General features: G+C 38.3%; 2 protein-coding genes across 2 annotated transcripts in view; both read right to left on the reverse strand.

Moving 5' to 3' along the window:
• LOC139695620 (dual specificity protein phosphatase 3-like) overlaps window positions 1–2873 on the reverse strand; it is a 29176-nt gene extending 26303 nt beyond the window's left edge. The window contains exon 1 of the mRNA XM_071594424.1: window positions 2775–2873. The gene's annotated coding sequence lies outside the window, so the exon portion shown is untranslated. The remainder of the gene's footprint in view (window positions 1–2774) is intronic.
• A 556-nt stretch (window positions 2874–3429) lies between these two features.
• Window positions 3430–13361, reverse strand: part of Arp5 (Actin-related protein 5) — a 36375-nt gene continuing 26443 nt past the window's right edge. The window contains exons 11-12 of the mRNA XM_071594411.1: window positions 10126–10340; window positions 3430–5500 (exon numbers count right to left, since the gene is read on the reverse strand). Of these exons, the coding sequence (XP_071450512.1) occupies window positions 5080–5500; window positions 10126–10340 (636 nt within the window). The 3' untranslated portion in view covers window positions 3430–5079. The remainder of the gene's footprint in view (window positions 5501–10125; window positions 10341–13361) is intronic.

Genomic DNA, 13361 nt, shown 5'->3' on the forward strand with positions numbered 1-13361 from the left:
TGTGTCCAACATCTTTATCCTTTACCTCACATGCCTATTTTTCTCTGCACTGTCAAGGTGTGCAACGTTCCATCCCTAATTAAAATGCTTTGCAGTCACCTTTCCTGCTTCCTTTGGAATTCTCCCAACAATCCACACTCTTCCCCAGGCATAGCTTTCCTTTCTGTTCAATTAACCTTTTATGCCATTCTCTAAGTTAACTTCTCAAGAGCCTCCAATCTTTGTCTAAAATCTTGCTTCAACAACCAGTTTTCTAAACCATAAAAAGTCACACTCCACACCAACGTTTTCACTAGTCTTTTCATAGCATAATTACTCGAGGTCAATGTCATTCATTCCCTTCTCTTTGTGTTACCTTCTTTTATAAATGCAATTCTTTTTCTTATATCACTACTGCTTTGACCCTTATCTTGGTCCAAAACACTTCCAAAATAGGAAAACTGCTCCACCTGTACTAGTTTTACTCTCAAACTTAACATTTAACTTTGCTTTCCTCCTTCTCAAAAACCTCATAGACTTTGTTTTTTTACATTAGCTCTCATTCTACACCTATCACAATGATTTTCTAATGTGCTCAGCAATGTTTGCAAACTCTTTGCTGACTGGTTAATGAAAGCTTAATCATCTGCAAATCTGATGGATTATATGATTTCCCCTGCAGACTTGCATTCCTATCTCCTGTTCTCCCTATGCCTCTTTTACCATTCCTACCATGTACAAGGTCTGTCGCAAAAGTAGTATGGCTCATCTTTTTCCCAGCTAGATGCATGAATGCGCTGCAGTTTCTCTGGCTGATTTTGAGGGAGTAGAGTCCCAGGAAAAATTGACGACTGGTGTCAATAGGCTCCCGGCCTTTACAGAGTGAGGATTGTTTGTTTGCGAAACCTATATTACGTGACCTCGTTACACTCAGTCATAAACCGGTTGGACAACTGCTATGCCATCAAATTTTGCGTGAAACTGGACAAAACCAGAGAAGAGACTAATAATAAGATCAATGTAGCTTATGGTGATAATGCCATGGATAGATCGGCTGTTTGTGTGTGGCACAATTCGCATTGGGAAGGTAGAGAAGATATGGAAGACACCAAATGTTCATCAAAAAGTGATGAAAATCTTGCAAGAGTGAAGCCTCTGTTGGACAGGGATTACAGATATCAAATGTTTGCATGGTTTCTGATGAACTTGGCTTCCTTAAAAGTGATGCACATTTGACTTTTGCCAAAAAAAATTGGCATGAGAAAGGTGTGTGTGAAGTTGGTACCATAAGTGTTCTTGGGCGAACAAAAGGAAACTTGCATGTGAATCTGCCAAGAGCTTCTTGACCTTGTGACAAATTTTTTAGACAATGCCCCATCAGATTTCTTCCTCTTCCCCCGCCTGAAATCTGTGCTGAAAGGACATCACCATGGCTCCATGGAAGTGTTACAACAGGCCATGATGAGAAAGCTTAGCAACATCCAGGCGCCACCTTCCAGAAGTTGCATGAGGCGTGGAAAACCTACTGGAAGTGGTGTGTGGATGCACAAGGGTGCTCCTTTGAAGATTTTTGAGTATGAACTATGAAGCTCTAGGCGCACGGTATCAACACAAATTCATGATAACTACAAAGTTCTGGGTGCATGTTATACATAAGGTGCCCGTTATCGATGGGAAAATGCGGTACCTGGACTTGTGCTATCTTGAGAAACAATAATATTAGCTGCATGTAATGACTTATATCCCAATAAATCAATAGTTTAGGAGACACTGATTCTGACATTGGATGTGGGATTTTTTTATCGAATTAAAAATGTGGACTACAGTTTTCATAATGAAGAGCTCATTACCTCTTTAATGTGAGAACTGCAATCCTTACCTACAATGCCAAGGAAATGGCTCACCAGCTAACTACTGAAGCTTTCTATTTATACACTCTTTAGCCAGTATGAACCTTTATTAGATCCAAGATAAAATTTAGAGAGGAAAATTAAGGCTAGATAATCATTTACCAATTATTGGTATTACTATGGAGTGTCACTTGATGAATTGGTCTTCAAAATTTCTTTACCTCAGTCCCCCGGATTCTTTTGGGAAACAACGAAAAAAAGCACGAAATCATAAATATGATTCTAGAAATTAAACACAATATGTTAATAGTGCACGCTTAATTTATTTCCATACCATTTTGAGTGAAATAAAATTGCCACGGTCCTTCTAAACTAAATACTTAAAATTTGCCGTCTATAAAGTGGATGCCATTCAGAAAATGCTCCATGCAAACTAAAAATCATTAAAAAAATAATTCCATACAGTAATAAATATTTAAAGTAAGAATTGATATTTTTAGTTTCAGCAAAGGGTTCTCCGGAAGTATGCAATAGCGAATTCGATTTTAAGTCATAACACCGAAGGAAGGTACAGCTGCCAACAGAATTATTATTTATTTAATGGCAATATTTATGCGCGACGGATATGATTATCGACGATAGAACATGATTTTCAATTTTTTTAAGTGCCTCCGTAGGTTCTCAATGCTAGCTTCATCCGCAACGCATTCAACATTTGTTGGGCGGAGGTTGAAATATACTTATTTTGATATTACGATCACTGTATTCCACACACTTTGTGAAAGGCGTGAAATACGTTTCCAACTATAATCGACCCATAACCTCACTATGTTGAATACTTTCAAACAATAATAGGAAAAAATCGAAAAAGAAGAACATATCAGTGGAGTAATTTGGGCAAGGAATGGTTACTGTATTTATCACATAATCACTGGAGCTACTTACAAGGATATCTCGGTGATAAGGCGGAAGCGGTAACGTAGTACGATGTTCCAACTACCTTCTTGTTTGGCTGTCACCAAGAGACGTTCGACTTTGGATGTCTTAAGCCCGAACAATTTTTTGTGTAGCGCTTGGCTAACCCAAAAGCTATTTTTGATGTTCCAAATGCCTATCCGATGACGTTCCCGCGAAGTCATGCTAGAAGAATTCAGGGAACGCAGAAAAAAAGGACCGGCTCCTTTGAATTTACTGCCGCTCATAATTAAATTTCATCTAAGTCTGCTGTGCGATAATAATTAGAACCAGAGTATATTCTGGAGCATTTTTTCTACGTATTGAATTGGCATTTACATTACCGAAACTTTCTCCATGATTTTTCGACTATACATTCCTTCACAGCAGAAAAAATTAACACAAATTTCACTTTACTAATAAGTTTTCAATCGGCCTAATTGTCCGACATTAACATTCAACTTTCCATTTTCAAAACGCCCCTTTCATATTGAGTACAAATATTCTTCAGAACGTTTAATGGGAATATTTACAGTTGATAGTAGGCATTTCTATTGGTTTTTCTGCATGTGCCTTGGGACATATTTATAAGAGCTAAAAATATCCAGGAACTAAATATTTTAATAATTCTTTTATTTAACCTAATTAACATGGCTGCATCTCAATTAATATTACTTTTTACACACAGAAATACATATCACATTCAAAAGTTGTTCCCAATCAGAGGGGGGTAAAACACAAAAGCTTTACCTAGAATCCAATCACTAATTCATACAACTTTCACAGACTTTTTATGAGAAAAATTTCAGTATGAATATTTTTTTACACGTAAAAATGTTCAATTTCATTTACTGCAGAAAATATAAATTCTAGAAGTGAATTGCATTTTGCATTTCTACATGGTACAATAAATACACAGGAAATCCACATTTCCACCACCTCTCAATACATTAGTGTACATGTATGCTATATATCCAAGGCTTTGACACACTTTTATGAAATCTGAACATCTAATGAAAATCCAGGGCAGCAAGGATACAGGTATACACAAGGTTCACTTGATGATGGCCTAGAGGCTGAAACATTGAACCAAGTCAATAAATTGAGGAAATCAAATGATTTTCTTTATTTTAATATCAACAGATAATGCAGTTAGATGATGGTCTATTCTAGTGCCATCTAGTGGATCACCAATTAAATTTTATTGGTTGCGTTTTCAGATTGTTCATTCCATGATATGTTCCTCTGAACTCCTGATGATCCTCACTCTGATGATCCTCACTCCAAAAAAAGTCTATACTATATAAAAATAAGTTGAGGCTGATCATCTTTGAGTGAGACTTCCCAAGTCTGAACCAAAGTCCTTGACCTTCATTTGCTTTATCACTCCCTGCAAAGGATTATACTGCATCCTTGAATCTGAGTTTTGAGCGAGCATTTTCATGGGATTTGCGAAACTCTTAAGTCAGCATTTTCTACAGAAATTTGAGTAAGCATGAGATAAGCAGCTGGTCAATTACAATGAACATTCAAAGATAAATCTCAATGATCGTGAAAATTTATTAATAATGATAATTACAAGTTTTTTATGTCCTTTAAAGGGAGTCCATATTATGCACCACACTTGAAGGGGGAATAGCCTCAAAATGTGTGAAGTGAAATGGTGTAGTGAGTGTTATAATAACAAAAAGAGTAATAACAAAAAATAAATAAACCTCCATATGTAAGGGACTGCCTATTAAATAACTAGAGGAAGACAACATTGATTCAAATTCTTGAAATTGGCTCATAGTAATACCATTATTTATCATATTAATTTATAAAAAAAGTCTTTGAATTGAGTTTTTATTGTACATTTGGCAAAAAACTATACAGTCAAAGGCCAAAAAATTCTTATTACAGATTTTGTGAGATCTCAATCATCAATAACTAATGCTGCCAGCACACTTCCTCTACGGTTCAGCAAGGCAAAATGATTACAACAACAATTAAAGTAGAATAAAAAAATGGGATTCATGAATTCCTTTGGTAAGAATAAATTTCAGTTTTTTTTGCTATTTTCGGAACATAAAAACATGACTTTTGAAAAAGAAAATATGAATATTCCCCCACAGTTATCAACCCCAAGGTAAGTTTGATGGGTGAGAGTATACCTTACCCAAAACTAAACCCAATGGCATGCTAAATTCACATATCAGGGTAGGGGGGCATTCTTTTCCCTGCGCAGCCTATGGTTTCCCAGAAGCATCTGGTACCCAAAAATATAATAAGGCTTAGGTGAAGACAAAATGATACATCATTCATCATCGACTAATATTACCGCTTCTTGAAGTAGATCAAACATCATTGAAGGGAATTCTGACACTTTGAAGGGAGATGAACCCTCCTTTTCAGTTCCTACAAATGAATCAATGGACAAAATTGTTGACTCATTTATACTAGCACAATGAGATAAACGAAAAGAAGGTGATGCAATTGTTGAGCAGGGAGATTCTATGAGAATGGGGGAGGGAATGTATGGATTTGATGCTGGGTGCTCTTTCAGGTAGTCTCCACCATATTCCTCATAATCGGCCCTCGTGATTTGGTAATTAGCTAGACTGGGGTCGAGGGCAAAGTTGCGCGCTCCATACCAAGGATCAAGGGATGGGTGAATTGGTTTGCTGAGTTTGAACTTGGATCCAAAAGGCCTCATCTGCTGGAGCTCCATCTTCAACCTGAAACAAATAATAATTAATGCAATGACAGATAAAATTATACAGAGCTGCTACACATATTAGAGACAAATACATATCAAAACAGTGGAAGACAAAGAGCATTCATGCAATCGCGATGGTACGGTAGCTTACACGCTGGCTTCCCAACCAGAAGACCCAGGTTTGAATCCCAGAGGTGGCATATATATTTCAGTGTTATCCTGAACCCTACTACAGGTACTTTGTGGAGAGCACTTTGAGTGAGCACGCTGTCCATCGGATGGGATGTTAAGCTGCGGACCCCTTGGCACCTTTCATTAAGAGTAGGCTAATGCTGATGCTGGATTTCTCAACCCTTCATCCTTTGCTGTCCATCCCTAATGGTGCAAATGACCTCAGCTGTTGGTTGTCTCCCCTAAAACAAACTAATACGAAGCGCATTACGGAAGACCATCACCGTCGACAGATGACCCCCAGATCAAGATAGTGAGTGATCTCATTTTGCAAATTGTTGTTTAACTGTCAGGGAACTTGCAGAAGAGTGTGGCATCTTGATTGGTCCCTCCTATGAAATTCTGACAGAAAAATTGAGGATGCACAGATTTGTGGCCAAATTCGTGCCTCACCTGATAACAGCAGACCAGAAACAACATTCAAGTTCAAGCCTGTCAACAACTGTTTGATCGAGCTGAAGAGGATGACACCTTCTGGTCCTGGATCATAAGAGGTGAAGAGTAGAGAGTTTATGGATATGACCTCAAAAAAAAAAGTGCAATCTTCACAATGGATTGGTGAAGCATCCCCCACCCTAAAAAGAGCTCCACAAATTTGCCCCAATATCAAGATTATGTTGACTTTTTTTAATGCAAAGGGCACATCACAAATACTTATCTAAAGGCCAGACAGTCAACATGAAGTAATACCTGGGGGTTATGAGATGCCTAGGAGAGAGAATCAGGCACAAATGGCCTCAACTTTGGAGGAGGGGCGAGTTGTTTTTCATCACAACAATGCGCTGGCTTATTCGTCTATCAGAACTCATGAACTTTTAGCAAAAAACAAGACCGCTGTGCTTCCCCACCCCACCATACTTACCAGGCCTGGCCCCATGTGACTTCTTCCTGTTCCCTTAACTAAAAACCCACCTCCAAGGAAAAGGATTTGCCACCATTCCAGAGATCGCGAAAAATTTGATAAGGGGAGATAATGAGCTTTCTGGAAGAGGCATTTCAGGACTGTTTCAAAAAGTGGAAACACCATTGGAATAAGTGTATACGCTGGGGAGGAGACTTAGTTGAAGGGGATCATGACCAATAATTCAAAAACAAATATTTAATGACAGCTAGACATTCAATTTTTTCCATTTTCACAAAATCCCTGAAAACCACTCACTCAACAAATTGTCAAACAACTGATTGTTCAAAATGGCTGAAAATTTGGCGAGTGCCTTTCAACGCATGCCCAAGCACATTGCTCAATTTTTGTTGAAGAGTGCTGCCATCTTCATGTGGAGGTGGGAAACTTTTAAGATAACCCTCATAGTAGTAGTAGATTTAGGGGAGGCGACTGACAGCTGAGCCTTTGACAGGCTTTGCCCCATTAGGGATGGATGGGAAAGGAGGAAGGGTGGAGAGAAACCCAGCATTCGCCAAATCCTAACAAAAGACACCAAGGGGTCCACCAGCTTAATGTCTCAACCTACAGATAGCATACTCACTGAAAGTGCTCTCTGCAAAGCACCTCAAGTAGGGATCAGGATGCCACTGAAAAAGATCTGCTGTTGATGGATTTGAATCTGGGCCCTCTCGGTGAGAAGCCAGTACATTAGCCACTGCACCATCACGATCCCCTTTTTGTCCTCATAACTATTTCTATAGCTTAATTTGCATTTATGAAAATCCCTTTTGTGAAATGTTCCCATCTTTTGTCAACTTGACCCATCTCCCTGGCCTCATTTGTGTATTTTTCCATTGCTTCCAGGGAACCCTCCCTTTTCATCCACGTTAAGCTTTGATACTCAACTTCCTCAACCATCTTCCCTGTTTTACCTCCTTGAAGCTGACATCGCACGTCATTAGTACTACAATATGATTAGAATCCACATCAGCTCCCAGGAAAAAGTGCTTTTATTACATTATTCAAAAATTTGTGCCCAAAATTATTAAGTTTACCTAATCTGAGTCCAAAGGTATTTTCCATGTATACCTACATCTATTATTGTGTTAAAACTAAAAGTTTAACATTAATAATCAATTTCCCATGCAGAACTCCATTGCTTTCTCCCGTCGGTCATTCCTTATTCCTTAACCATAGTTCCCTATCCTACTCATCTATCTCCCTTCTCTCACCACCATGTTTCAATCCCCCATCACTGTCAAATGTTTCCTTATAATGACACACACAGTAAGTTCCTCTAATTGATAGCATACCCTACCTATTTCTTCCTCCATATGATTACTTGTTGACATGTAGACCTCAATAATGACTTAAGTTTTTCGGTTCAGCTTTTATTTCAACTCATAATATTTTATTACTCATCTGTTTATATTTACTACTAGAAGCAGTTGAAATTTTCTAATTCCCCTGTTCTCAACATTGCCCTTACATTCCATATCCCTTTTCTAGCTGGCTTGGCTCTCCTTAGTGCTTTCTTCTCTCTTGCTGCAGTTGATTTTGCGTAGCAAGGATTTTGTCTGATGATGACTGTGAGACCTTTGCTTCCCTGCTTCCTGATGGGCACAACACATGACCCATTGTACCGAATCCCATATTTGTCAGGACTCATTCCATTCCTGTGTTCATCATGATTTTGTGGGTTAAATAACTTATGTTGCTTCCTATTGCCATCCTCAACAGTGTTTTTAACGTGAAACCATCATTCTAATGGCCATGAAGGCAACTGGCATCGGTTGCTTTGGCGGCTGCATCACTGTGACAAATATCGTGTGCGGACTACCTTTTGTCTGGTTCCTAACCTTCAACCTATCTGGCCTGGGTGACTCTACCAGGAGCAATTATCACTGCTTCCACCAGCACAACCCTTGGGATCACCAGGATGAGCAATCCCTTCCACCACAGGGATCGAGATGGTGCGGGGGCTAACGTACTGGCTTCCCACCCTGAGGGCCCGGGTTCAAATCCCAGCGTTGTTGAATATTTTTCAGAGGTATCTCGATCCCTACTTGAGGTGCTTTGTGGAGGGCACTTTGAGTGAGTACGCCATCCATCGGATGGGACGTTAAGCTGCGGACCCCTTGGCCCTTTCATAAAGAGTAGGCTAATGCCGACGCCGGGTTTCTTTCCGCCCTTCATCCTTTCCTGTCCATCCCCTATGGCGCAAATGACCTCAGCTGTCGGTCGCCTCCCCTAAATACTACTACTACTTCCCTTCCACCATATCAAGGTTGTATCTTAAGAATTCACCATGGACACAAGAATAAAAATGAATTCTGGCAACTATGGGACCAAGTCCACTAAGCCAAGTTTTTATCTTTGTAGTGGGAGAGATAAGTCTTCCAAGGTTGTTGTAACATGAAATCCTTGTGAAATGAAATTGAAAGCAAATCTCATCCCTAATTACTTATACAATAGAGCACACAAATAAGCTACAGCGTGCCAAACACCTTGAGCCAAATCAAAATTTTGTAGACTACTACTAAATTCTTTTCAATATGGTTGTCAAGTCACTCCTCTCTCCATTAATTTACTTCTTCCTTGGTTGTATGGGGTAACTGCTACTTTTACGACAAGGGAAAACAACCAACAACTATTGACAATCATTCACATACTCACTAAATGTAGCCTGTCTTCACAGCATCTTTTCCCTATTGGGGAATTTTCATTAGGCGAGTCCAAGTTTTTTTGCATTGAGCCTACCCAAGAAATAAATGGCTGGTTAATTGGCCAATTGGTAAATGACCATTGCAGGATTAAGTATGATTAGATATGGTCTGTGACATAGGACAACATATTTTGAGTGGGTAGGGAGAAAGGTCAAAATCTGTTTTGATAAAATATTCTCATCGCCAAGGTATTTATTAGCATAGAGGGAGTAGACAATTGATGTATTGTTCTAACTTTTAGGGTAGCTAATGACAGTGGATTCCATGAATATATATTCATAGTTTTCCCCCTAGGCATGAGTCTTCTCTCAGTATAATATGCAATCAGATGTAACCACTTCTACATTTAAAATTCAATACATAAGATTTGTATTAAACTATAATGAATAATTACACATTAAAGTCTGGTGCTGTAACACCCCCTGCCATATGCCCTTGCAGTGTTTTCTGATGAGGCTCTTTTTTTTCTGATTGCTTACACTGAGAGAGCTACATAAATATTTAAAAGGAGCTTAAAATAATGATGTGTGTAAATGCATTGTACTTAGGCCTTCTGTCATACTGTGGGCCTAAAAATTAATGTTACAAATAATTTGGGTCTTTTTAAGTATATATTCTAATGACATGAAGTATTATTTCAACTTTTCATGGAAATAGAGAAAATTTTAATTATGAGTTAGGCAGGGGAAGATCTAAAAGTTATATACATTGAAATGGTGGCTTCGCATTGCTTTTGAAATGCATGAATGATCCCTAGCCAGTCGTTCTCTGACTTGGAAAGAAGTAATTGTACTATTAACTCACCTGTCAAGCAGACCAGGTAGAGCAGCTGCAGCACCTGAAATGAATATATTGTTGGCCAATTCTTGTTGGATCTCCGGAGAAAATTGCTTGAGGACGCATTCTATTACTTCTGCTAAACCACCTTGCTCTACTCCTAGCATATGAGGCTGGAATAAGACTTCAGGTGCCCTGATTCTTTCCACACCAACATGCAATTGATGCCTCTCAGCAGGATCCTGCAAAAATACAAGCAGTAATTATGACTGGAAAATTCGAACTAACCATTAATAAAGTCATCCTCGAGCAAAAGATAAACATTTAAAACACACCCTGTAAGCAGAGTAACCAACTGTAACCTGAAAATTGGTTTGATAGGTGAAGCTAGAAATCATCTACTACCAATCCCTCTGGTGTGAGATATTTACACATTCAAAGTATGGAGGGAAGTAAATTTCGCTATGCCACCTGCAGACTCTCATGAAGATTTGGTATATGAAAGATCACTTAACTAGATTGATACGGAGGGTTCTAAGATTAATGGCCTTTCCTGTCAGTAGTACAATGCCAAAACAAGTAGTTCACACATTGTTCTGGACTAAGACAACACTATCAAACTAATGTTCAACCACACCACCATAGCTTAAAAAGGGGATCATGATGGTTTGGTGGCTAGCGTACTGGTTCCTACCCAGAGGGACCAGGTTTGAATTCTGGAAATGGTAGATATTTTTCAGTGGTATCCCAACTCCAACTTGAGTTGCTTGGTAGAGGGCAATTTGAGTGAGTACACCATCTGTCAGATGGAATGTTAACCTGCGGACCCCTTGGCACCTTTTGATAAGAGAAGTGTAATCCTGATGCCAGGTTTCTCTCTACCCTTCATCCTTTCCTGACCATCCCCAATGGTGCTTATGACCTCAGCTGTCTGTAGCCTCCCCTAAACCACTATTACTACTTAGCTTAAAAACCATGTTAAATGAAGTGTGTGATAGCAACTGAAGGAAATCTCTTACAATTTAATTTGTGGGCTGATATCGATGAGAATTATTTTCTGCATTCTACCATTTCACATCTTCTTGGACAATGCTAATCACTAATAATAGCAATGATAACACCTAGACTTTGCCGTTCTCAATCAATTGGTCAAATTATAGGTGAAAAGCATCTCAGTGCCTAACCCTTTTAGTAAAAGGATAGAGACAATATTTGTTACATCATAACTCTATTTCATTATACTGTTTCCGATTAACCTTGCTATGGCAAGCCTCGCATAAAAGATAGGCAGCTCATTCACTCAATACTGTCAGTCTTACTTTCTGAAGTGCTCACAATAAGATAAATTTACTTTATATTTGTGAAGAAGCATTTAAATAACTTCACGAAACTTCACCATGCACACATCAAATTGCGTAGTTTCTATGCAATTTGAATGTCATGCCATAGTGGCATGATGTGGTGGAATTCAAGCATAATAATGAACAAATAATATCACTTTTCCACAGGTATCTGTGGAAAAAAGCAATATGCATTGCACACATCCTTTTAAATTCATTATCTTGCAGAAGTTAATCAGTTTTGATTGCACATTTTCTATATTTCATGCTGCAATACAATTACATAGGTATTTCTTTGAATGCAGTAATTTTTACCTCACATTATTCATTTGCCCTAATTGCATGTATGTACATTTATTCCATAAACTTGTGTTCCAAGGGAACTCATGTAAAATGAAGACCCTATTTTTGAGCAGCAATATAAAGTAAAGCTTAAACATATGTTAGCCTAAGTAGAAATCATAGGTTTGATGTAATTGCATCAAAAGTATTCGTGATTGCCAATATTAAATGCTCAAAGAAAACTGTCACACCATCAATAACAAAGTATTACCTAAAATAGCCAATGAAAAATGAAATAATTGTTACAATCTTGTTCATTTAGAAATAAAATGGTTTAATATATGGAGAAGAATCAAACATTTGCTAAACATAACATTTTCAGGTTTAACTTTGTGGAATTCCTTCATTATGAGGGTAAAAAGAAACTAACCACTTCCACAATAAGATTAAATATTTCATGACCATGGTTTTGATGCTGCGCATCATCATCAGGTACCATACATCAGCATTTTTTCAACTTATATAGTCTGGCTCCGAGAGGGGAGTAAGGGAGAGGAGAGGGGGTAAGGTTAGGGGAGTAAGGGATAGAGGAGTTAGCTGATGTTAAATGCAGCAGCCTATTAGTGGTCTAGGGGAGGGGGAGGGTATGTATTGGAAGTATAAAGGTCAAATCATTATAGACAAACACACACTCCCCCTAATTAAATGTAGAGCACAATGTGTTTGTTTTTTTTCCGTCGCTATTTCTAAGAACGGTGGAGTGTTACATTCTGTTCTTCATTTAATGATCATTTAATTAATATAAACTTTCACAAAATTGAGCCAGTAACCTTCCAATACATACCCTCCCCTCCCCTAGACCACTAATAGGCTGCTGCACCTAAACTCAACTCATTCCCCTCTCCCTTACTCCCCCTGCCTTACCCCCTCTCTTCTCCCTTACTCCTCTCTTGGAGCCAGACTGAAAAAATGGTGATGTATGTTACCTGCTTATGATGCGCAGCATTGAAACCATGGTCGTGAAATATTAAATCTTCATTGTGGAAGTGTTAAGTTTATTTTTACCCTCATAATCAATCATTTGCTATAACAAGGAATTTTTTTTTCTTGAGTTAACCTTTAATCGAGCAATTTCTCTTTTGGACAGAAATAGTGTTTATCATAAAAGAATGTTACCTCAGCAAGAGCTATTTTAAGATAGAGTGGAACCTTGCTTAACGAGCATCTCGCACAGTGAGTAATTTACATAACAGGCAATAATATTGGTCCTAAAAAAACTTGCTTAACGAGAGACGAGGAGAGGGAATCCCTGGATTAATTTCACACCTGCTGCTGTAGTTTGTCTCTAGCTCTCATTCCGCTAGCATCTTAGCATCGCTAGTGATCAAACATTTTTCCCAACTTGCATTCAAACATATTATTAATGATTTTTTTGTACAATTTTCAATGCTTTGGGCATTGTTTTAAAATTGACCCTGAAGAATAATTTGTAAGATATAAGCCACCAGAGAATTACAATAAAAAATAACAGAAGAAAGGAAAAGTAATATCATTGCAAATTGGGAACAAGGTGTGAGCGTGGCTGATCTAGCAAGCACATCAACAATTGGTCGGTATCAATGATTGGCCTTTTCTTCCAGA

The sequence above is a fragment of the Hetaerina americana genome, unplaced genomic scaffold (genome assembly GCF_022747635.1).
Source record: "Hetaerina americana unplaced genomic scaffold, ioHetAmer1.1.p SCAF_60, whole genome shotgun sequence".
In the NCBI taxonomy this organism is placed as follows: domain Eukaryota; kingdom Metazoa; phylum Arthropoda; class Insecta; order Odonata; family Calopterygidae; genus Hetaerina; species Hetaerina americana.